A 25,971-nucleotide genomic window follows, 5' to 3' on the forward strand; every position below is an offset into this window, starting at 1 on the left:
GTATTTTTCGATTTGATTGTTCTACTTGTGGTTCTCATTCCATGAACGGAAGTTTATCAAAACGAATTTCTTCCTTCGAATTCTTGTGCCTTAGAGGTTAGTTCCACAACGTGTACAAAATTGATATTTGTTCTGAAGCATCTTGTAAGCAATTGACGTGACTAACTTATTTAATTTTCTTTTTGCAGGTGAAAAATGGGGCGACGCCCTGCAAGATGGTATGTTTTTGTAATTTTAATTTTTAGTAGAGTACTTGGATCAATTTAAAGGTTCCAAATAAAAAATTATATATATATTTGGTACAATTGGAAAGTAGAGGCCTATTAGAAATAAGTGTAATTAATAATTTCATTTTATTTTGTCCAGTAAATACAGTTCATACATGTTTTGCACATCACCGTATTGGACATGTCTATACAATTATTTTACAATTTATTTACAACATATAATTAATTTTCACATTAAAAAAAATTACAAATTGGCATAAATAACAAATGTATAACAAATTTATAAAATAACACGAAAGTACTAATATTTAAAACACATTTTGTTAAAAAATATAAAATAATCATCTTATAATCTACCTAAATTTACTGGCATAAAATTATTCTAAAGAATAAAAAGAATGAGGTTTTAAAAATTCCTTGAGTTTATATTTGAATTCTTTAGGTTTTGCAAGCAGGTTTTTTAATTGTGAAGGCAATTTATTAAACAACAAAATACATGAATGATAAGCATTTTTCTGGAGATTTTTTGTTACAATTATATAATAAAAATATATAAAATAATATATAAAAAATAGATAAAAATACATATAAAAATTTAGCAGGTATCTTGAATTAACATTATCCATGTTTTACCCCAATGGCTGGAAACTCAAACCTTTGAATTGAAACTCGTTATGTCTACACATCAATATCGTCTTTTGAATTTACACCCTTGCCATACCCGGAACTCGAACTCTGAGCCCCTCGCACCGTAAGCCAGTGTGCATCCGACTATACCACAGAGGTTGACCATCTATATTAGTCCCATCCTGTGGGTAGACTGTGTGAATCTTGAAGGGAATGTCATATTGTCGCACAAAAAACTGCCCTGTATACAAATGTGATATCCGATTCTACAGATTTCTTAAGTAGTCCCAAAAAAAATTTAATATTTTTTGTTTGTTTCCAAATATTTTTAATGCGTGTTTATTTAAGTTGTGACTGTTGTGGGAGTTCAGTAAAACTTATTTATTCTATAAGGCAAAGGTAAATGGTAATAAATTAATTCTAATCACAGGTAGGGCTATGAACTGGAGGGAAATTGTGGGGAAAATGTTGAATTGAAACTAGCAGCTTAAGTAGGTATTTTTTTACTTCGCCTGCTGTGTTGCAACAGGTTCTGATTTCAAAGCTGTTTGCTAGAAGTAGGAACTTATGCATGGTGGCACTTGCGTTACCTCAGGCTACTTAAATTAATTTTTCTTCATTTAGTTGCAATCACGAAAACTGGTGCCAAATTACGATTGGGATTATTTTCATTATTAATAGAATACTACAATTAACATAAGTAGTAAAAAACAGATACATGCACACGTAGTTAACATGGTGTTACTCAGCTTGGTCTCGTGTCTTAAAATAACCACCACAAAGGTAATTTGATCCAAAGAACATGCTTTTGCGAGTCAAAAAAAATCACAGTAATCATGGTTGTAATGAATTTTCCACTTAATTTATAAATGTTTTTATATGAATCCATTTAAAAATTCAGAAACTGTTTTTAGGGTTAAATACAGAAATGTCTGTAATGTTTGAAAACACCACTGTTGTAATTATCTTCCCTTGTTTTTATGCAGAAGCTTAAATATTAATTCACCTTTTTTTTTAAAACATATAAACTGCTATTAAAGAGATATGTTTAGTTTTCTCTACATCAGGCTTATGTTTGGTGTTACAGTTACCGGTATTGCAAAAACAAGCCATATCCGAAAAGCCGGTTTTGCCGTGGTGTCCCAGATCCTAAAATCAGGATATTTGACCTGGGCAGGAAGAAGGCTAGAGTGGAAGACTTCCCACTGTGTGTGCACTTGGTGTCCGACGAGTATGAACAGCTTTCTTCAGAAGCATTGGAAGCAGGCAGGATTTGTGCCAACAAGGTACTTATTTAATTCCTGGCATTTCTTGTGTTGTGGTTGCAGTATTGCCAGATGTGAAATAATTTTGGTGGGATATTATTTTAAATAGCAGTCTGTATTTGTGTTGAGTTGTTAGCTGAATTGCCAAAGCAAGGTTTTATTTTTGTTTTAAATAACAATTCTTTTTTTTTTTTTTTTTTTTTTGCAAATATCTGGGGGAAAAATATCAAACGAAAACCCAAAAATGCAAATTTTTCATTCAGATAGTACTATATTTAATGATGTGTTTTATTGTAATCTATGTGGCTGTAATATTCATATTTAGTATCTGAAGTCAAAAGGATTTGAAAAAGGCCACTATAAACTTCTTAATTTTTATTTGTTTACATGTAAAGGTACAGGCCATTTCCTTCAAATTTATAATATCCTGCGGTAAATATGTAGTTTAGCGGTATTTGCAGGGAAAAAAATGTTAAAAATCCAAAAATACTTTTATTCTATGCTCTTTAACTTCCTCTTTTCATTAAACCCAGCGGAGATAAGAAATTCCCAATACTCTCAACGGGAGTGTGCAGTGAATGCATTCTCGACCAAATTGGGTCTCTGTCACGTAGTGAGGGAAGATATAGCACATACCAAATTCAAGTTAACAATCAATATACTTTTGTTTGTAAAGAAATTATGGATGGGAGAATTTAAAAATAAGATATCCTAATCTTAGAATACAAAATATGTGTGAACATAACATCAAATAGTTAACTTCCATAGTAATAGTAAAAAAATATATATTTTATATTTACTGGTAGCAAAAAATATATATACATATAAATCTTTCAAGCTACAGTTTTAGATAAACTGCAAAAAAATTAACTAACCTCCAATTTATGCCCCAAAGTTGGAAAATTGAGGTATTTGATTCTTATTAAAAAAAGGGGGGGGGGGGTAAAACAGTACAAAACTTTATTGCAATTGTAATTTCTCAAAAAAAAAAATTAAGGGTAAATATGTAGTTGAGCGGTATTTGCGGGAAAAAAATGTTAAAAATCCGAAAATACCTTTATTAGACGCTCTTCAACTTCCTCTTTTCATTAAAAGCGGCGGAGGTAAGAAATTCCAAATACTTTAGGAGATATCGAATTTTTAAATTTCATCATATGTAGTTGAGCAGTATTTGCGGAAAAAAATATGTTAAAAGTCCGAAAATACCTTTATTAGACGCTCTTCAACTTCCTCTTTTCATTAAAAGCGGCGGAGATAAGAAATTCCAAATACTTTAGGAGATATTGCCGTTCTTATTTTGCATACAAGACCTGTGTTTATCATTCAACAGTTGCCATTTTTTTATTTTGCCGTGTGTTTGTGAATGCCTAATTAATGAAAATGGTCGATTAGGTCAGGTCAGTTACATTATAAATACTTTGAAACTAAGCGTACATTAGAAATAATATGAAATTATTTCAATGGTTCTTTAGTTTTAAAGTATTTATAATGTAACTGATCTGACCTAACAAACCGGGACAAAGGATGAACAGGAACAACTCACGTAAAATTTTTTTGTTACTTATTACTTGCGCAACAATAAAAAATATGACTTTATAATTAGAAACGTTAAAAACTCGCCTAAGTTGGAGGCGGTAATTAAATACTGTTTTAAACAATAAATGAAGTAAATAATCACGTATTGGTTAATTTGAATTCTGGCCTATCACGAACAATCACGTGACATCATTATCCAATAAAAAAATAGATGCTCGTAAACAAGAAACAATGGTGAAAGCCACATGAACGCACTGCTATAATTGTGATGAAATTTAAAAATTCGATATCTCCTAAAGTATTTGGAATTTCTTATCTCCGCCGCTTTTAATGAAAAGAGGAAGTTGAAGAGCATCTAATTAAGGTATTTTCGGATTTTTAACATTTTTTTCGCAAATACCGCTCAACTACATATGATGAAATTTAAAAATTCGATATCTCCTAAAGTATTTGGAATTTATTACCTCCGCCGCTTTTATTGAAAAGAGAAAGTTAAAGAGCATAGAATAAAAGTATTTTCGGATTTTTAACTTTTTTTTTCGCAAATACCGCCCAACTACATATTTACCAAATTAAGGCAAAATGTTTTGTAGTAAACTAATTATAATTTAGATATGGAATTATTAAAAAAAAAATTATGCAAATTATTTATTTGTTGATTCTGTAGTTTATACCTATTTTTCTTTTCATCGTTGTTAAATGTATAAGCAACATTTTGTCATATTTTAATTTAATCTAAGTGGTACAAAAGCGGGCGTCGATCGAAGGAAAAGTGGACCTTCTCCTGAGCTCGTCAGCAGTCAGCTGTTTGTATCTGGTGACGGTGGTGGTTCCAGTACATGGTGAAGAACTGCGGCAAGGACCAGTTCCACATCCGCATGCGGCTGCACCCTTTCCACGTCATCCGCATCAACAAGATGTTGTCGTGTGCTGGGGCCGACAGGTGAGCTGCTCGTCACCCGAGGTGTGGTTTGCACGCGTGTAGCTGCGTGCATATTCATGAACAAAACATGTGACTTGCGTAAAACAGCATTTATTGAAAATTATTACGTATGTGGTTTACACGTCAAAGTACCCGACTTGTCTGTGGCAACGTGCAGTAGTATGCATGTTAATTTTTTAGAAGTGGAATAGTAGACTCCTGAAATTATTGTGAAGGAAGATACAGTAACTGTATTCATGAACAGCTATATTGCTTTTAATTAGTGATCACTATGACTCACCCCCCCCCCTAACCTAATGATGCCCCCCCCCCCCCCCCCCCAAAAAAAATTTTATGCCATTTTCTCAATGATTTACTCAATTATTTTATAATATTATACTGTTTTAGTATTATATTTTATCACATTTTGCATTAATTAAAATTGATTTTCTAATAATAATTTTGGTCATATCAGGTACAGACCTGCCAACTCTCACGATTTTGGTGTGAGGCTCACGATTTTAAGGTCCATCTCACGCCCTCACGCCAAAATAGTGTTTCCTCACGATTTTTTGGGGCCCCAAGATTTTGTTTGTAAAAGTTACAAAACAAGTTTTACGAAAGCTTACAGTAACGAGTTTCCATCAATACTCGAGTCACGTAAAGGAAGCAATTTTGTGTTTTGTAGCGTGTGCCGTGCTGATTTTTCCATCTCGCATAGTGGAAGAGGAGACATTGTGAAACATGACGCTACAAAAAAACGCAACTAACACGTGAAGTGTATTGCTTCCAATAAAAAAATTAATTTTGCTGTAAACAGTGATAATAGTGTTACACGAGCAGAATGTTATTTTACATCATCTTTTTTAGTTGCGGTGCATGATCACTACACGAGAGCGCTAAATTATGTTCAACTAAATTTAAATCTGCAACCTATAATTTGTTGAAATAAATTTTGAAGCAGAGACCATGTAACATATGTACAGGTATGTCACTTAAATTTAAAGATTCTCATTGGTTGTTTTTTATATATAACCTGTATTTATGGGCCTGAAAATTTTTATCGAGGACCTCATGATTTTTTAAATTTGAATGTTGGCAGGTCTGCAGGTAATATTTCCATCCTGAACCGACAGATGCCAAACTGCTTTTGTTGAGGAAAGTGCGGGGTTGCCAATTTGATTTACAAGATCACTTTCAATTATCAAAGCACCAGAAACGTATTTTCACATTAGAAGCTATAATTATGTAAATACTAATATATACATTTTTCTCGTCTTTTAACCCTCCCCCCCCTGAAATTTTAATGACGCAGTCTGCGTCGTTACCCCCCCCTTGTGGGCACCGCTGATTTAGGTTTGTTCTCTGTGGGTTTATGTTTTCATTTTATTTCTTGATTTTCGTTTTGGAATTTTTTCCATTACAGGCAGTTCAAAACTGCAATGGCATATGTCCAAGAAATTCTATAAAATCAAAATTCCCTATGCATGAATCATTTAAAGAACATTGTAACAGGTCTTCATATACCATCAACAATCATTATTGCCTAATGTATAAAATTTCTAAAACCTTATGTGTAAACAAATTAGAAGATAGGGTTACTGTATTATTTTTCAAATTTGTTCAGACTTTTGCTGGGGAAGTCAGTTTTTCTCCACTTGAAAAACCAAATTTGGTTTCACGTCAAGTACTAAAAGAAAAGTCATATATAACCAGGTATAAATATAAAATGCTCTACTGTAGACAGATATCCTGCTTTTTCGCTAAAAAAAAAACCAAAGATGATGATACAAGACGTATAATTTTGAGTCATACTCCGACAAAGTGCAATGTATTGTGTTTGTAGCGTTCATAAATCGATGGGCACTGTAGTAGAAAGATATTGTGTGCTTAAAATATTTCAAAATACTTTGTTATTAAAATTTGTTTCCTGTATTAGAATATCTTTGACCTTCCGTGTGACGTTTTCAGAAATACGTAGTGTTGATCAACTCGCAGGAGCAGCGGTTTTGCTTCAAACTTTGCATTTCCACAAAAAATGTTGAGAAATTTTTTTTGATGAACTTAAAAAAAAAACTGCATAATTTTGTCATATTTGTTTGTTAGGGTCCTTAAATACAATAACTATAATTCTACATTTGTTTTGAAAACGAAGTTTTCCATGATCTATCTGACTTAATCAAAACATTGATGGACGTGTCTGCTTGTCATCTTATGCATTGAATTAGTTACGCACATTTTATTAATTGTTTATTTTGTAAAAAAAAATTTGTTAACAGTGAAACATTATTCTAAAAACCACTGCTAGCTAGACTGATTTATTTCTGATCACATTTACTTCTTATTCGTGCAGTGTTGACACAGTCTTCTGTACTTTCCTCTGTTTCTGGGAGGAGGGAATCCGTTGCATGATAGATTATCCCTTGAGACCCGGCTGTGTCGTGAGTGTTGGCAGGGCCGGCGCGTCCATATAGGCGAACTAGGCGACCGCCTAGGGCGCCAAGTAGCTGGGGGCGGCGCAGTACGACACACAACAGCTGATATAATATGTTTAACGATTATTGAAACTAGATGAAAATGGATTTTTGTAACAGTTTGGAATGTTTATATTGATATAAGTAATAATTTAAAGTCCACGGTGACCTGTTTATGATTTGTAATAAGTAAAAAAGTAAAAAAAACACAAGCCTGCTTACATTTGATTGTTGACAAAATCGTAGGTTTACGTGATGTATTTTGAGGCAAGGAAAGTTTTTTTTTGGCGAGTCCGGGGGAGGGGGGGGGATTAAGGTTTTTCGCCTAGGGCGCCAATTTACCTTGCACCGGCCCTGAGTGTAGGTGTGTTCCACAGGCTCCAGACGGGGATGCGCGGTGCGTTCGGGAAGCCGCAGGGCACCGTGGCACGAGTGCGCATCGGCCAGCCCATCATGAGCGTGCGCACCAGCGACCGTCACCCGCGCTGCCGTCATCGAGGCCCTGCGCCGTGCCAAGTTCAAGTTCCCCGGCCGCCAGAAGGTCGGTGCATCCGTCCAGCACAACCCTGGTCTCTTTCTATCCATACTTAGTGATGTGTTGATCCTCATGATGACAAATGTTTGCAGGCAAGTGTGTTGTGTAATCACTCTAAATCTTACTCAAAGCTGTGGGGGGGAACCATGCATCGTAAACATTCAAAGTGACGTATTTTAGCTATAATTGTGAGGATTATTATGGCATTCGCAAAACTTCTTTTTTAATTGCAAAGAATTAATACTACATAAGAAGATACTCCTCATAAAGAAAATGTGGCCGTCAGATTGTAACCCAGTTAATTGAATGAAAATTGAGTTCTCACTTTACATCACCCTCATATGCATACAATTCAATAAACCGTAACACATAAAAACACAATTCTCTTGAATTGCATGCAAAAATAATGGGCATATCATATAATGTAGGTATTTTGTCATCTATACTCATATTAGGTTCTTCTGGATAAAATTCATACAACTTTGATTTCAAAAGTTTGGATCCTACCATTGCAGACCTGCCAACCCTCCCGCTTTAGGCGGGAGACTCCCGATTTAGGCGGGAGACTGCCGATTTTGTACCCTTTCTCCTGCCCTCCCGATTTGTCATTCAAATCTCCCGATTTTTGGTTCTGTTTCTCTTGAAGTTTCTAATGCAATAAATTTATAGAATTAATATGTTTTTACCATTATTCCGTACAATCGTATAGTAACTACGGTTCGTACCATAACGTGTAGTTATTTTAATAACCTAAATGCCCACAATTGTCGGCTAAAACACTTGGTTAAGCGTACATCTAAGAAAGAAACGTAGTTATTTACGATAATTATGGGAGCTGTTTTGGTACACGTTCGTCATTGGTGTTTATTAGCCAACCAGAAAAAGGTTTCATTTGTTTTCCAAGATGGTGTGTTTTGTCAACATTGTAAACTGTATTTTTGGTGGTATTGGTTTGAAATAAAGACGGAGTGGATTAATAATGAGTTTATGATGCCACTGTTTACATTTGTGCCCAAATTCGCTTCGGTTTGTCACCTGGCTATGTGTGAATTGTTTGTTCGTTCCCGAACAAATTCGTCTTTGTTCGCGTCTGTGCTCACAGACGAAGTGTAGAGGTAGCATTATATGTAGTACAGTCTTCGAATTTATTCAACGGTGTATTCATAAAAATATTATTTTGTGGAAGCAGTTGCGTGATAAGTATTTTGTATGCGTTGTTTAGTTGTAGGCCTACTCCGCAATAGGGTTTTAATAGAAATGGCACTAAGTAAGCCTACAGTGAAGTATCTTGCTGTGTACAAGAAGACAGTTAGTGACAAATTTCCGTGTATTTTGCAATCGAGGAAAGGTGAACATGCTGCATTTTGTTCTTTGTGTCGTTGTGATTTTTCCGTCTCGCATGCCGGAAAGGGCGACATTGTGAAGCATATAAATACGAAGAAACATGCCGTCAATGCTATGGCATCAAATCAGAAATTAGACGTTTTTCGTGACAAGTCAGAAAGAAGATAGTGTGACAAAAGCAGAGTGTTTGTTAAAGTATTTTATTTTAGAACACAATTTGCCCATTGCTTGTGCTAATCATGCTGGTTTACTCTTAAAAAAAATTCGAAATTTACAAAATAAACAAAATTCTCCCCCCCCCCCCCCCCCCCCCCCCCCCCCAAACCATTAAAAAACCTCCCGCTTTTGGACTGGCCAAATTTGGCAGGTATGCCATTGTTTGCATTGAATTCACTTATAGACTCTAAACTTGATACAATATGTGTTATTGCCAAGCAGTTTTTATGTAACTGGTTTAGCATGAACATGTGATGGGTGTTGCAGATTTACGTGTCGAAGCGGTGGGGTTTCACAAAGTACGACCGTGAGGTTTACGAGAAGCTCCGAGACGATGGCAGACTAGCTAACGATGGCTGCAACGTGAAGTATCGTCCAGAGCACGGCCCTCTCAGCAACTGGAAGAAAGTCCAGCTGGAGTTGGCACAAGCTGTGTAACCTGTGCCGTGTACGGCGCCATCTGGGAATATTTGAAAATAAAATGCCTAAACCTGTGATAATGTTTTTTGTTTTATTGATTTTGTATTGAGTACATACACATTTTGTTCATCCTGAAGATGCTTTGGAGCCACTGTTATCACTCACCTCTCACTTACGAGATTCTGGTTTAATTTCTGGCGATCAAACCGTGGATATTTTGCTTGTAGGAAACGTGGCAGAGGTTGGCAGGAGATAGTGGATTTTCTGAGAGTACTCCAGTTTCCCGTACCCATTCATTTAATCGGTGCTCCATTACATTATCATCTCACCATTCCTTATCAGTTTCTAATGACCTCAATGTCTGAGAGATTATAAGCTCTTACATTACATTGGTAGTTATAAGGTGAGACAGGATAAGGAATATGATTACAAGCAAGAGCATGTGTACAAGACTTGAATGAGATGATTTGGCCTTGTCCAGAGAATAAGAGGAGAGGGGCTGCCTAGGAAAATGATGGTTGTAAATAGGAAGAATGCAACAAGGAAGACCGAAGAGGAGGTGGGAAGAGAAGATAAAGGGGAAGAATGGAACCGATCTCTACAAAAATTGGTCTACATAGATATTTGAACATGGAGAATATTATCGTGATATCCATTTAGCTGTAACTTGCCATTAGATGGGGCAGCACAGTGGTGAATGGTGGAGACACAGGAAGATGGAGACTTTTTTTTTTTGATCCATCCACAAGATATACTGGACAAGTTGCACTGCTTTTGGGAGCTAAGCTTTCATGCAAGATGTGTCAAAGCTGTTCTGTTGTAATTACTCTTAACTAGTGTGTCGTTTTGTTTTTCATAGATATATAATCAAAAACTGCAAATTTAAACAAACAATTTACGTATTTTCATATAATGAAAAAAATACTTGCCCCAATACGGAAATGAAAGTAAATTAATTTTAACTAACAGTAGCCAAAGATAATTAAAATAGTTATTAAGAAGTTACACTGAAGATAATCTTATAATAAACATGAGTGTATCCAAGGTTGGGGGAAGAGGCCATTTTTCCAAATTAAAATTTTTCATGGTCTTTAATTGGGGTCACTGCCATGTTGGATTATTGTATGTCAGTAGGTTTTTAATGGAAATAGGAACAAATAATTACTAATAATTAATAATACACATGCGGGTTACTGTTAAAATTAAAACTATATTGTCCACGTCTCAGATCTCTTAAAAAAAATCATTACAGAAATTTAACCTACTAGAAAACATAACGCTACAGAAGTGAAAACGGACAGGAATAATAAACTCTGCAAACTAAAAACACCGGCAGTGAAGTATTGTCTCTTAGCGGCCAAGGTTAGCAGAACCCGAGTTGCTTGATTGGTGCCAGATTATAGAATGTTCTGAACCATAGAATGCTGGATTAAGATCATGCACTGTTCATACTTATGTTCAATCAATCTTCACACCCATGTAAAGCATCTACCCTTTTCTGTGTGTGTGTCTCAAACATCCATGTGTCTGTACTTCATACCATTCTTGCTACATAGAACTTTAGGCTGCAGATTAAAAACTTAATTAAAAAATATATGAATATACCATATGCATGCCTAATTACAAATGTTATTTCATACTGAGGATTAAAATCCTCTCATACTGGAGTATGACAAAATAATAACTGTGGTCATGTGTAATTTTGTTTTTGAAGGTGTTTAATATGCCTGATGTCTACCCAACAATTATATTACTTTCTAATCAACTATTAAATTAATTTACTTAAAATAGTTGTATTGGTTGTTTAATTTCTAGGGGGAGCATTTTGATTAATTCTAATTTCAAAACAATTCCATTTGTAACCAAAGGCTGAACACCACATGATGTCGTGTGAAAGATTGACAATATTTTTCTTGAAATCAAATTATCGTTGTGATACTTCTTCAGAGGAGGATTATATAGGTAGGTCTTTCTTGTACTCAACATACCTATCAGTCTACATCCAGCTTCATAATAACAAGTCCAACATTTTACAAATGAATGTTTACCCAAATTAATTATGAAAAACAGTATTTAAATAACTATTAACACACTACCATAGAGTAAATAGGATATGCACACTATGGCATTCCTTTGCATAAAAGTTTTTTATTCCCATGCATGTGCAGAACAGTGCTGACGACAGCGTTGGAGCAGTCATTCGATGTCGTCGCCTCGTGTCTGGCAGTAACAGTTTTGTGGCATCGTGCCACGTCAGATTTCTGCGTGCATTGCTCTTATGTACTGTATTTACCCGAATATAATGCGACCTCAAACGTTCCGATTGTGAGTTTATGAAAAATACCTTATGGGGTAGAAATCATAATTCAAACACATAGAAATTAAAAATTATGTAAATTAGTAAATTTATTCCATGTTTATTAGCAGCTTTTGTGATGCTACTTTGTGAATAGGGTTATTTATATGGTCTTTTTTGAAACAAAAAGGGGTAATTAGAAGAAAAAGGTTCTCGTGGTTGTAGTTCCAAAGCAGTATGTCAGAAAGCAAAGAACATAAGCTGCGATATATGGCAGTCGCCTGGGAGGTTGAAAGAGGAGGGGGAGGGGTGGCTTGGCTGGCAGTGCAGTGGACTGACACCCTCCACTTCATGGCATCTGTCTCATCTGTCACCTGCTGACATCCTCCTTCCCAGCAAGAGGTTCACACAGCCAAGTGACGTGCAGTTACAGGCAGAGCATGTGGTTTTTCAACTAAGTTGTTCCCGTCGCTGTTAATTCACCCGCAAGATAAAATTTAGAGATTATAATGTGATCCCCACTTCTAGGTTTAGCAGTTTTGGTAAAAACAAAAACCATTGCATTATATTCAGGTAAATATATGGAAGTCAACTACTATCCGACAAAATGTTGCGTGTTGTGCCTGGCAAAAACTTTGTGCACTTATTCACTTTGTACTACCTAATGAATTCAAACACAAAACGTAGAAAATACTTTTATTTGACCATAAACATTATAGCAAAAATGCTATGAATACTGATTTAAATACAATCCACAAACATAATTTGTGCAATTAAAGCCCAACAGCTAAACTATGCTAGTAATAAGGGAGCTTTCCATTCCATATATGTTGACACAAAACACAGAGCATCCAGGATCAATGTGTGATATATGTATAAGGGAAGGGATACATCTGGATGTACAATACACAGCAAAACAGTACAAAATAATAAAATAATACTTAAAAATACAAAAAAAAAATCTTTACATTTCTTGAAGAATGAAACAATCTTCAAGAAAATTAGATATTCCCTCATCCCTAAAATACAGAATGCTGGAAGCCTCTTTGTAAAATAAATGCCGAGTTTCATAAAGTTTTAGCAGAAAACATTTGCAATAATGTAAAAAGAGAAGTTATATAGAATTTATCACATTATTACTAACCTTAATGCTTTATGTAACAGGAGTCTAAATTGAATCAAAAATTTCAAAGTATATTATTACATTCTGACTTGCACAATAAAAATAAAGCAATTTTTTTTTTAATTTCATAACACTGAAAGTTAATGTACAGACAACTTTGAAGTGGAGAGATACAATACACTGTTTTACAAGTCATAATTTGTTTATACACTACAGAAAAATATCTTAGTCTGTCTCTTGCAAACAAAATATTTCTTTCATACAGACTGTAGACTATAAATTTACTACTACTTTTGTACACACTCGTATAAAGTTACTCAAATTAACATTGGCATACAGCTTGCATAGTGACCTTCAATCATCAATTTACATGCATTTCTGGTATTAAGTAGAAATAATAGGTTTTTGCCAGTGTTTCTAGTTTAGATAAAAGTACCAATAGCATACTGCATTAATCATTAGTATTTTTACTGTGATATTGAAATTTTAAAAAAGGCATTAAGTTGAAAAATACTGAAAAGTAAATTGTACTCTGAACATACATGACCATATATAAAATTTCATCAAATTACAAGAGTACATATATCCAATTTCCAGGGCCAAAGGATCATAAAAAGGCTCCAAATAAAGTAACTTCTCGGTGAAAATTTCAACCTCAAAAAAATCACCCCGTTTTTCACAAATGAGACCAGTTCAGTAACTCATGTCAAAGTGAAGAGGGTAGCCTAGAACACACCACCCCTTAGCTGCATGTAACTGCACAGGTTGGTTAGTCAAGACATTTTTAATCCTGTGAGGATGCTAACGCACTTCTGCCAGCAGCAGTAGCGTAGCCAGGATTTGTGTATGGGAGGGGGGGGGGGGGGGGGGTTAAGAAGCATGGTATCCCCCTATTAAAGTGGGTGGTCAGGGGGTCCTCCCCCGGAAAAATTTGGATTTTAAGGTGTAAAATAGTGCTATTTGAGCAGTTTTCGGTACTTAACTTTAAATATTGTAATGGTAAAAATATTAATTTTTTAATAAAAAAATTGTTTGAGTGATGAAGTAAGAAATTAAAGATATTTTAATCAATTCAAGTGCCTCGTCCATCCACTCAAAATCATAAATCATGCTCGAAGCTCGACAATACAAAAAAAAAGGAATAAAAATGGTTGGGTTTCGGCAGAACTGGCCTATTCCTCAATTAGCTTTAGCTTGAAGAATTACCCAGTCACCACCTGCTTATAATTACCGCGTTGGTTAAATACAATAGGTGCAAGATATTTGAAAGCTTGGGACCCGTCACGGCGTCACAACCTTATAGCTTCTGCTCGCGACAGGGGTAGGGGAAGGGAAGGAGAATCGGTAGGGCTCGCTTACTCTTCCCCACCAGTGCAGTGGCCGGTGATAGCAGTATAAGGAAGAGGGGGGGGGGGAGGTAGAACCCCTAAAATAAACCCCCCCCTTCCCCTGGCTATGCCCCTGGCCAGCAGAGCACATTATACAAACATTACAAATAATTTCATTACAGAAACTGCAGTTTTTGTTTCGAGACATGTTGCAGTAATGATCCAAGATATAATCTCTAGTACCTTCAAGTTAACGTCTCCTCCTATCTCAATGTTCCTTACGTATTTCATTTTCCACTCTTCCAAGGCAGTTTTCGTATTGACTTCCTGAGCACCAGCTCCTTTGAGATGCTCTTAATGCTGTGTTTAGTTTGTGCTAGCATTCTGTACAAACAGCTTGAGCCAGTCTAGGTGAAGACTGTGTTCTGTTCGTATGCCTTGAAATAAAATTTTCACTGCTCAATAAAGCTGTTTCAGAGGCAAATGTCACCAAGGCTTGCTGAAGTCTAGGAATGATAGATATGACAGACTAAATCATGTTTGCTGTGGACCTGACATCAGCCTCACTGCATTTGAAAATGGCAGATGCTGGTAAATTGCAATATACAATCTTTAGTGTCTAGAAAATATATCCTTACATAGACACACCTTCAAAATTTTTATCTGTCCTGCAATGTTCAAAGACCTTCCCATCTGGAATGCCAATAAGTTAAATATAGAAGCATAAGAGACAGTAGTGTTACAGGAAGATAAGGATAGTGAATAAGAAGTGGGCAGATGGTGGTTAAAATAATGAGCATATTTTCTTTGGAAAGGATATTTTTTTATAAAATTGCCCAAATGCCTCTTCAATATTTTTTATACAATACGCACATTTGTTAGGTAACAATTATCAATTACTTCATTTGCATCAGAGATGATTTTTTTTTTAAAGATAACAAACTAAACCTGATATATGGTAAACGTAAGAAAATGTTTGAATTGTTAATTAAAAATAACTTTATTTCATTATCTCTGAAAACACTAAAAGGCAAGCAAGAGTTTGTACCATACTGTTTTTTTAGTTCTTTTCTTATGGTTGGCTTGACTTTCTTATCTCTACCACTCAATGTAATAATTATTATTTATAATAGCAAGGTTACAGTTTAATATTACAATTTTAGATCAGAACTTTGCTTTCAAATTTAATAGTTTCTACAGTACTCATTACAAATAATTTTCAACTAGTATTGTATTGTGAATAAAATATCAAGCCTCCATGAAAAGAACTAAAATATATATAAAAAAATTAAATTATTATAACTTAATAGTAGGGATGGGATTTTCGAATCTTGGATTCGTCGAATATACCGAATCCTATGGATTCGAGGATTCGTAGGATCCGAGGTGGGATTCGAGGATTCGTAGGATCCGAGGTGGGATTCGAGGTGGGATTCGAGGTGGGTTTTTACGAGTTTTAGGTAGAAATTGAAAATTGTAGTGCTGGACGAAGTTCGAAAATTTCGAACCGAACCGAACCGAACCCTTACGTTCGGTTCGGATCGAAACCTCTTAAAATATATTCGAAAAACCGAACGTTCGTTTAAAAAAAATTACGTTTTTCTAATTTTCTAACCTCCATTTGAGACCATTCACAAAACAGTACAACAAAATTCCATTACTTGTATAGTCCGACTTTTATCGCATAATCGTCGCCTCAACAGTTTCAAGCGCAGACAAAATATAAAAAAAAATTATTAATCGTCGCATAACTCGCATAGCATATTTTCATATAGGAGCGCTTTGTTTTTTGTTTACTTTAGAGAATTTTGTATGCATTTCTCGTACTACGTAATATAAACTATCGTACAAATGCCAAAGGTATTGTATATTTTACCTTTAACTATAGTGCGTGTACGAGAAGTGTTGTAAAATCACCCAAGATTGCGTACCCCATACGTTAAACTTAAGCGCATGTACGAGAACTCTCGTATTTCGGCAAAACTAACGTGATCAAGTTAACACAAGACAAATGCGGTAGGAAATGATTACGTAAATAACGTATTTTAAATTACTGGGATGTATTTATTTTCTTTGGCCTTTTTGGTTATAAGAACAGTCAGGTACTGATAATATTAATTTAATCTTGTGTATTAAAAGTACTGGTCCAGTAAATTTTACAGTACGCTACTAAGTTGACTAGCGTAGTCGCGGCAGCCATCATTATTTCTCGTGTTTTCTTTTTTCAGACGCAAATTTCTATAACCACACTTTTTACGTTACAATATTATTGTTCTTGAGGTGATTTGCGATAAGCAGGCTTACGTCGTTTAAGTTTTCCAAATGGAGAAAAGATAATGACGACCCAGATGACCCAGAACCACCCCAAAAAATGTCTAAAGTTTCGTCTGATGAGCAGCATTCTTCCAAGAAAACAGCAACTGAAGTCAGCGGGTTTTGTAATGTAGATAGGTAACTTAATTCACATTCGACTTTTTTTAATGTCCTATTAAAAAGTTTTACTTATTAAAAATGTTAGGTTATGTCTGCCACAAAAATATGTTATGTGGCCTGAATGTTCGTCATCTTTATAATATTATATTTTTTAAATGAAGGTTAGTGTACACTGAAAAAGTCTTTTTGAAATTTAGATGGAACTTCTTCATGAATTAAAAGTATATATATGTAAAGAAAATCAGAAATCTTTCCTTCATTATTTATTGCATAAACTTTACTTATAAAACGATTTGCAATGTTTTAATAAAGCTAAGCTATATAATGTTTTAATTTTACATATGGCTGGAGAACCTTTCTTTCTCACCATTCAGTTAAAGATCAAAATGCTGGTGGTCAGTTTGTTTTAATTCAAAACAATTATTTCTGTATGAGGTTCAGCTCGGTTCGAAATTTTTTTGCTATGGTTCGATTCAATTCAGTTCAGTTCGATTCGAAACCAGAGAACTGAGGTTCGTCCAGATCTAGAAAATTGTATACCTAAACTGTATTATAAAGGTAACGGAAATAGCACAAACATAAGATAAACTACGCTGCATTTTGTCAATTAGCATAACTACTCAATCATTTCCAACCTTCAATAATATAACATTGCAGAAAAAAATGTAACTTTTTTTTAAATGGTGTCTGTTATACAAACGTATTTTATTGAAAACATAGGAAGGATTAATTTAACAGAGAATTAGACAGATGCAAACTTACGTGTGTGGTTTTTGAGGTTATTTGTCTCTATTTTATATCAGGTGTATACACTATGCACTTATTTTATAATTTTATAAATACACATGTGATTTTTTTTAATACATAGGTCTATGTAATTTTTTAAAATAAATGTGTGATTTTTTTTAATAATATGTGAAGTTTAGTGTGGGCCTGGGATTCGAGATTCGATGACAAACACTGAGGATTCGAACAAGGATTCGGATTCGACCAAAATGTGGATTCGTCCCATCCCTACTTAATAGCTATGAAAAATAAGATAAAAATTTTATTTCAAAATCATGAGCAGTCATTAAAAACATCAGAGCTTTATCGGATTAAATTTGGCCATATGGATGACTGATTCACATCCACGTTGAAGTTTTAAGTTTCTCATTAGGTAGTATTCCACTTTGGATTTCAGTCTCTTGATGTCCGGCCACGTGTCATATTGTTTCTAAATTTCGTACCCATGACAAGCGTGACAGCTTGGTGCTTGGTCCGAGAGGGAGGGAAGGGAGGTGGCGACGTGAGAGAGAGAGAGAGAGGGAGAGGGCCTCAGGGGCGGCGGGCCGGAGGGAGTGCCGCGGCGGGGGCCAGCAGCTGCCGAGTGGAGCCACCCGAGCTGTAGCTGTCGCCCGACGAGCGGTTGCTCAGGTGGCTGAGTGGCGTGCTGGGCAGGGATGCCCCGACCGCCCACCGCCCAGGGGTGCTCTCCGCCGACGCCGCGGCCCGCTCCCGCTCCTGGAACACACACTGCCCGTGGTCCGGCCACACCGCTGCACCAAGTACAGCACATCTCTCTTAAAAAAACTTCCTGCGTTATTAAATTTTAAAAATAGCACTGTGCCTATAAATATACTAACCTTTTTAACTATTTAATAAAATTTCCCTGTTAACAAGACTAACTAAAACAGTTTAATCACCTTAAAGTGCCCTACACCAGCGTAAAAAGCAATTGCACTGTGAATTTCACAGTCGACTGTGGGCACCACGAACTTCATCAAAGCCAATGGAACCACTTGAAGAAAACTTTCATTGTACAACTCAGCTTCTGGGACCACAATGGTTAAGGTTAGACTTTTTTTTCTTCTTCATTTTCAGAGTAAATGAAGAAGTCAAGATGAGCAAAACGTAATATTTTGACAGTGAATGTAAAGTTTTAATAACATGACCTCTAATTTGTAGTAATGACTCCTTCTCTTAAGTGGTCATACCTGTCCAACACCAGGATAGTAGGAATTATGTTTTAAGTACTATTGAATTTTTGATGTAACTCAATTTAAATGTATGATCCTGGCTTTTTCTTTTCTGTTTTGGGACTAAGCTAATTCCAGTGTTACATAGAGAGTTGGATGGCAGAGGGTAATACAGCATCATCGCTGCAACTAATCTCCTGAGAGTACAGCCTGGAGTAACAAGGACTGTAACTGGATATCAAACTACTGGCATGCTCAGTCTGTCAGGAGTCTGGAGGTATCAGTCGCTCTGTCTCGAGCTCCCGCCTTGCTGTACGGATGTGGCATGGCTCTGACCTCGCGGATGTTGCAACCGTAGTGTGCTGCGGCAAGTTTGCTAGTCTGCCGTGTCCAGCAACGACCAGGCAGCGTTCGTTACCTCACTTTGAGGTTTACCTGTAATTTTCATCCTGACTCTTGCTCACCTCTTGTGGGATGGATCATGAAAATGGAGTAAATTAGGTGGAAGTTGAAATTTTTCGTTAGTGCTCTGATTATGAAACTGTGCTCAGTGTTGCAGATGACATCCTCAACATTCTTCTCTAGATCAGAAAGGAAAGTAGTGTATCTCCTGCAAGGAGCCTTCACTCACCCTGGCTAAGCCTACTTTAGTCTGATGTCACTGCATAAACCAGTAATTTTATGGGTGGAAAAATTAACTAATAAATTAATTAGTGTTTTAAAACTCATTGATAATGAGGTCACAAAACGACAAATGTACGGTTAAACGGCGAGATAAGAGTAGCAATGGAATGGACTCACGGTGAAAACCCACCAACTCAAGGCACTCATTTCCCAGATCAGAATCATTCAGTATAAACAGTACCCAAGAACAGCCCCTGTCAAGTCACTGTGGTCATATAATTATACGTATCACCGTTTCACTATCTAACACATCTCGTATATTATGTAGAGTAAGATACAAACTACACATTCTGCATGAACGTCACTCACTAGGAACTACGAGATATGCTTCTTTGTCTTCTTCACTAATACTAAAATCATTCTTTGTGCCAGTATTTTTCAATACCATTTTTTTAAAACCATCCTATATGTTAAAATGCCTAAACTTCTTTACTAATAATTGATGTTTTCCTACAAACTGAAAAATAATCCATGTCTGGCACTTAATTTATTTGACCAAGCCTTAGCTTGCAAATGACTGATTTTCACTTACTTAATGGCAGTATTTACAAATTTTACAAATTATTATAAAATACTAAAAGGAGTATCGCTGTAAAAGTAGTCTAAATTTTGGTAAGGAGTATTGTAAACATGACTTTTGCGTTATCTGGCACAATATATATGCAAACTTTAAGATTTTTTTTTCTTTTAAGAGATAAAAAAGTTTAAAAAATAAGGCTTGATTCCCATTCAAGTAAAAAATAATTTAATCATATCATGAGACAAAAATTATAACCCTTGTGTAATTAGAGGCACATCAGTGCACCTGAAATACATACAAAGAATAAGGTCAAAATTTCAGAGGACATGGTCATTTTGTATTGTAAGACATCTGTTGTTCATGGTATTTTTGATTTTGTAATGGGTTACAAAAATAACGTTTTTCAATTAAAATTTTTAAGAGAAACATTGGTGGTTTTAAGGAATTATTCAATAAGGCCTGGAGAAACCAGAGGCAATTAATAACACATGGTTGAAAACAAGTGTAGCAATTCACATCTTCAACTCTATCTACTTTTTCTTTCCCAATTCAGAGAACAAACAGAACTTCCTCCAATAGCCAACCACAGAACACACAAAATGTTATTTTCATAAATACATACACTCATCAACAACAACTTGCATTAAGATGTGAATCAACATTTTCTGTTGCAACATTTTCTTTGCAGCTCAATGTTTGGGAAAAGTACTGTACATTTACACACACACACACACACACACACACACACACACACACACACACACACACACACACACACACACACACACACACACACACACAATCATGAACAAATTATCATCTAAAAAAAATATTTGTTCTTTATGTATTACTGATATTCAGTTTGTATGAGCAATTATGACAGACAATTTTATTCAGCATTTAACAGTTAACATTTAGGAGTTGATCATTATACAGTAGTTTCTCTAGTACGTGCAAAGCCACTACCAGAGAGTGTAGGGTTTGGTTGGACACTTGTCCATAGTTTAAAAACCTAGAAAGATCAAATGTAATAAGCCAGACATCTTGCAGTGATGCTGTGCAAGAAGCCGCTCGACTTGCAGTTCAAATTCAGCGCACTATAGTTATAACCTTGTAACACTGTAAAAGAAGCCAGTCACCAGATGAGCATGCTGCAATCACCACCAGCCCCCCACACACCACAGAGCTGTTAAAAGGCATTTATTACCTGGTTAGGTTTCACCGAGAAATCAGTACATCAGCGCCAGCTCCTGTACATCGCAAACATTCCTAACATCAGGCGACAGCGGTGCCGTACCAAGCAGGACAGGGCAACCTTTTAAAAGTTAGACAACACCTCCACATGCGAAAACGCACTCTTAAAACCGAATGGAAACAATGTTTTGAGAAATGCACACAATGTGAAAATGGAATAACCACAGGTCAACCTACGTTCTTTACCTTCGTACACTCTTAGTTAAGAACATTTAATGAATCTCCTGCACATATTTTTACTTTAATATCACAAATCTATTTTAAATCCTTTTCATCTCTCATAACTATAAAAATAAACCTCTGGCCTATGACGAATGCTGTGCTGTGGTCCAATTTTGTTAACTAGAAGAACAACACTATCGCTGAAAGTGAACACACATTATGACTCGGGCCCCCTCGTGAATGTGAACGTGAAAGATGGCCATTGAAATTACACGTGTGAATTCATTTCAAAGTTCAGATGAGTTTCAGAAACTTCATTTGACTAAAAATGTAATCACAAATTGTCAGCGCCATTGTAGATATCCTAACTAAATCCAAAAACGTTGTCAGTTATGTTAAAAAGTCCAACTATGTTCATATTTGTGTCACATTAATGATGCAAGCAATCTTTCAGAGATAAAAGTATTGAGTGAAGAGAGAAACACCACCTTAATAAAGGCAATAAACAAGTTGTGTCAGGTGTCTGTAGAAGCTTGTAGAAAAGTGACAGATAAATGCTGCTACAATTATTAATTATTTTTTAACACAAGTGCTTCACACTCAACATTCCCTCTTTGTGGCTTCAGTGGAGAATACCTACAGATGCAGACATATCATGCCTTCTACCTTATGTTACAGTAATTTACTGTCTAAAATTGGATCGCACAGATTTACAAAGATTAACTAATTTATATACATGTTGGGTTCCATTTATAAAGCTGATGTTGCTTTTACGCATTTTGCTCTAAAATGCTGTTTCTTATGAAACCAGATCACTGTACTAAATTACACTGTCATGTTTCCATTCCCACCTTAAGTTAACAGCAGTTATGTATACTTAATACTACATAAAAAAGTGCTGTATGATTATAATAAACAGAAACTCAAGTTTATGCATACCATAAGTACTTTTTTATTAATCCTTTTACTATACTCCATAACAACAATGTTATTATGGAAATAATTGGACTGCACAATTTGAAATGGTGAGAAAAAAAAAACTCAATAAATATGATTTCAAGATGAGCTTGGATCTCAGAATAAAGAAAAATAGGATTAAAATCATAAATGCATTAGTAACCAAATTTTCTCACATCACATCCAACATTATTGTAATGTGAAAATCTGATTTACTAATTTGCATGTAACTAATTTTAAATATTACTAATCAAACCTTTTACAGAGCTATAAACTAAAACCATTCATCAGTGACACAGGTATTGCATACTGCCCTGTCTGGGGCTAGAAATCACATAACTTTTTTTATGCTCTTAGCAGTTAACAGGAACAATTGACTATTATGTATTCTGTAGGCAACTACATAAAGTCTTGTCGTATTTTTTTTTTTAACATTTTGACTTCATCTTTGTTACTTGGTGAAAACTGTTAAGTTTGAAATTAATTTGTTATTTTTATTTTAATCCTAATGTTGTGCGGATTCTGAGTTCCCTACTGTTAAAACATTTACATAATCACAGTGATTTACTTTGAAGACTAACACTGCTACACAGGCATTTTAAACTAAAAAATAAATAAATAAACCTATCAATAATGCAACTATCAAAACAATCATGCTAGTTTTCTTCCTTTTTTTTTCATTTTGGTAACTAAAGTAGATACACTACTTTATGCTTACAAAAATTATTTCAACATAACAAATGTGAGCTAATGGTGGGAATATTTTGGAAATAAAAGAAAACCTAGTTAACTCAGACTTTAATAATGACTGAATGATTAAAAACAACAGTACAGTAAAAATGTTATGACAGGTCTCAGATCTACACATTTTTCTACAGATAACTTTACAATAAACCAATAACAATATATAGAAAAAATTTTAAATCCTGCCAAAAATCTAAAGAAAAGAGATTTTAAATAAATATGACACAGCAAAGCATACATGGGGGCCAAAGGTTTGCTATTACACTACCCAAATATGAAATATTCAAAGCAACAAAGTGTTTGAGTCAACAATGTCGTAATTTAAGCAATTCATACAACATGTACACTGTCACACATGCAAAGATTATTCACAGGAATTTGTTAAGTTCCAAAGTAATTCACTTTGAAAGAATAGCTGGTATTACAATTGTAAAATTGTACCCATTTTAATAAGTTAGTTCAAGAGACTTCACAGTTTGATCAATAGCCATTACCCGTTTTAAAATCAAACCAACGAAAAGACTCCAGTGCAGATCACAACTAGTTTTCCATTTTTTCCATTAATTGCACACTGCTTCCATAAACATTACAATGCACTCAAGCCCCAAGCTCATTGCAATCATTACAGTATTTACACTACAAGTACATAATACTATATAAGAATTATATACATTGACAGCCTAGAACTACCTTTTTAGCTATAGTAATTTCAGCACAGCTAGTACATTAACTAGGAAAGATAAAATAACTATAACCAAGAAAAGACTAGTTATTTACAAAATTCATTGTGAGTCACTTTTTTTCAGTTTTAGACACTTAGATGCACGTAAGCTCAACAAAACAAACACCATCATATGGGAAAAAAAAAAGATAAAGAAAATAAAGCCTTTACTATTTGATTGTACTTTAAGTTTGAAATATAAAATTGAAAACGTAATTACCTAGTTTTTAAAAGAGGCCTTTGGTAGCTGTGATCTCTAAAAGCGCAATTCCACTGGGCTAGCAAGCATCAGGTAACATTTTGTCGCCACGTCAGATACCACCCAGAACGAATCAATTTATCACTTGTGTAGTTAGGATCTCATAATCTTGGAGGTTCCATTGCCTTAAGCCTTTATATATAACTACGAGACATAAGTCACCTATACAAAAAAAAAAGTCTATCAGGCATCAGTTATGATTAAAAATCTTAAAGGAAGACTCAGAATGTTTAAAAAATAATGTTACAAAGTAAAGAACATGCTGATGGAAGAGGCACAAATTCTGGCCGACATGCATAAACTTAGAGTCTCTAATTTACTCTGCCTGCAGTTGTCCACAGACAGATACTTTGAAATAGACCCTGGTTACATTTTAAGTACAGATGAATCCATATTCAACATATTTCAAATGCAGTGAAGAAATTAGTGACACATTAAAACTCACTGCTGGAAACAAAATATTAGGTAGCATATTTACATAGACTTGTAAATAGGAAAAGTAAGAAACACTTAAATATAAGGGTTGTGCGAATACTGGTATTATTTTACAATAAAAATTAATAGTTACAGAACTTTTGTGAAAACAAAACAAAAAAAATTATTTTTTAAGTTTCACCTAAATTAATATTTTTTTTGATTTGTCAAAGGTAATTTTTTCTTATGGAATATGATATGAAAATATATCGGTTAAGTGTAATCATGCAAATTTTAAAAGTTTCATAATTATTAACTTTCACAAGACTGAAATGAAAATTAAACACCTTACATGTGTAGTTGACTATATTTTAACTAACTTTTAAGACATTTTAAACTGAGTTGTCATACGTTTAATTTAGCTTTTTATTTTTAATATTTCAATCAGAATCACTTCATATTCAAAAGTGTTTTTTGATTAGAAGTCATCTTATAATTGAGCTAAACATATTATTTGAGTTCCCCTCTTTTATTTTAGGGTGCCTTATAATGAAAGTATAATTATATTCAAGGTTTATATACATTGAGGACTTACTACATTTAATGTCATCCTACATTCAAAGTCATCTTACATTTTAAGTTGTCTTACATTCTGCTTCGTTTTACATTCAAAGTCGCCTTACATTCGAAGTGGTCTCACATTCGAAGTGGTCACACATTCAAAGTGTTCTCACATTAAAAGTGTTCTCACATTAAAAGTGGTCTCACATTCAAAGTGGTCTCACATTCAAAGTGGTCTCACATTAAAAGTGGTCTCACATTAAAAGTGGTCTCACATTAAAAGTGGTCTCACATTCAAAGTGGTCTTACACTCAAAGTGGTCTCACATTCGAAGTTGACTTTCATTCTAAGTTCTTTTTACATTCACTATATTACATTCTTTGTCTACATTTGGGCTCACATTTTGTCATGTTAAATTGTAAACAGTCTTACATTTGAAGTACCTATTCTTACATTCAAAATAGTCATAATTGTGATTGTATAATACCTATTAATGGTTGTATTAAGTTTAATGTTTATTTATATTTTATTTTGTATTATATTATATTCCATTTCATTCTACAGTCAATTAATTTATACTTTAGGTGAGGCTTATATTTGAAGTCAAGTCATCCTGCAAACTGAATGATCATGATGCTTTACATAAATAATTTGATAATTTACATAAATAATTTATGATTTAGATATTATTTTTTTTTAGAATCAAAATTATGGACTCTTTATATAAACCAAACGTACATTCGTTTAGCACTCAAAAATTCATATTTTGGAAAATTTTTGTTTAGTTGAAAGTTATTAAAAAATTCTTAATTAAAATGAAGGTTCTGAATATTTTTATATCAATTTAACTACTAAATATTCGCACAAACCTATCAATCTACACATAGCTGTTCCAAACTTGAGTTATAATACCAAGTAATATTATATTGTCTCCCAAAAGTATAAACATGCAATTATAGGATGTACTGCTATAACTATACTTTGGCCAAAC

At 34.6% G+C, this 25,971-nt stretch overlaps 2 protein-coding genes across 4 annotated transcripts in view; one reads left to right on the forward strand and one right to left on the reverse strand.

Annotated features, from left to right (window-relative positions):
- Nucleotides 1–16: 16 nt before the first annotated feature.
- On the forward strand, nt 17–9,646 carry LOC134532810 (large ribosomal subunit protein uL16-like). The gene is given in 7 exon segments (XM_063369696.1): nt 17–96; nt 189–218; nt 1,942–2,140; nt 4,492–4,598; nt 7,429–7,537; nt 7,539–7,592; nt 9,414–9,646. Coding segments are annotated over 6 exon segments (663 nt in total). The 5' UTR covers nt 17–96; nt 189–195; the 3' UTR covers nt 9,585–9,646.
- Nucleotides 9,647–12,542: 2,896 nt separating this feature from the next.
- The window catches only part of LOC134532809 (E3 ubiquitin-protein ligase MGRN1), a 35,837-nt gene continuing 22,408 nt past the window's right edge, over nt 12,543–25,971 (reverse strand). Inside the window, exon 13 of one of the 3 annotated variants that reach the window (XM_063369694.1) lies at nt 12,543–18,249. In XM_063369694.1, coding sequence (XP_063225764.1) covers nt 18,064–18,249 — 186 coding nt within the window. In that variant the 3' untranslated portion in view covers nt 12,543–18,063. Of the gene's footprint in view, nt 18,262–21,122; nt 21,159–25,971 lie in introns of those variants that run through there. The other 2 variants (XM_063369693.1, XM_063369695.1) reach the window with 2 other exon arrangements.

Source organism: Bacillus rossius, chromosome 6 (genome assembly GCF_032445375.1).
Source record: "Bacillus rossius redtenbacheri isolate Brsri chromosome 6, Brsri_v3, whole genome shotgun sequence".
Taxonomy (NCBI): Eukaryota; Metazoa; Arthropoda; class Insecta; order Phasmatodea; family Bacillidae; genus Bacillus; species Bacillus rossius.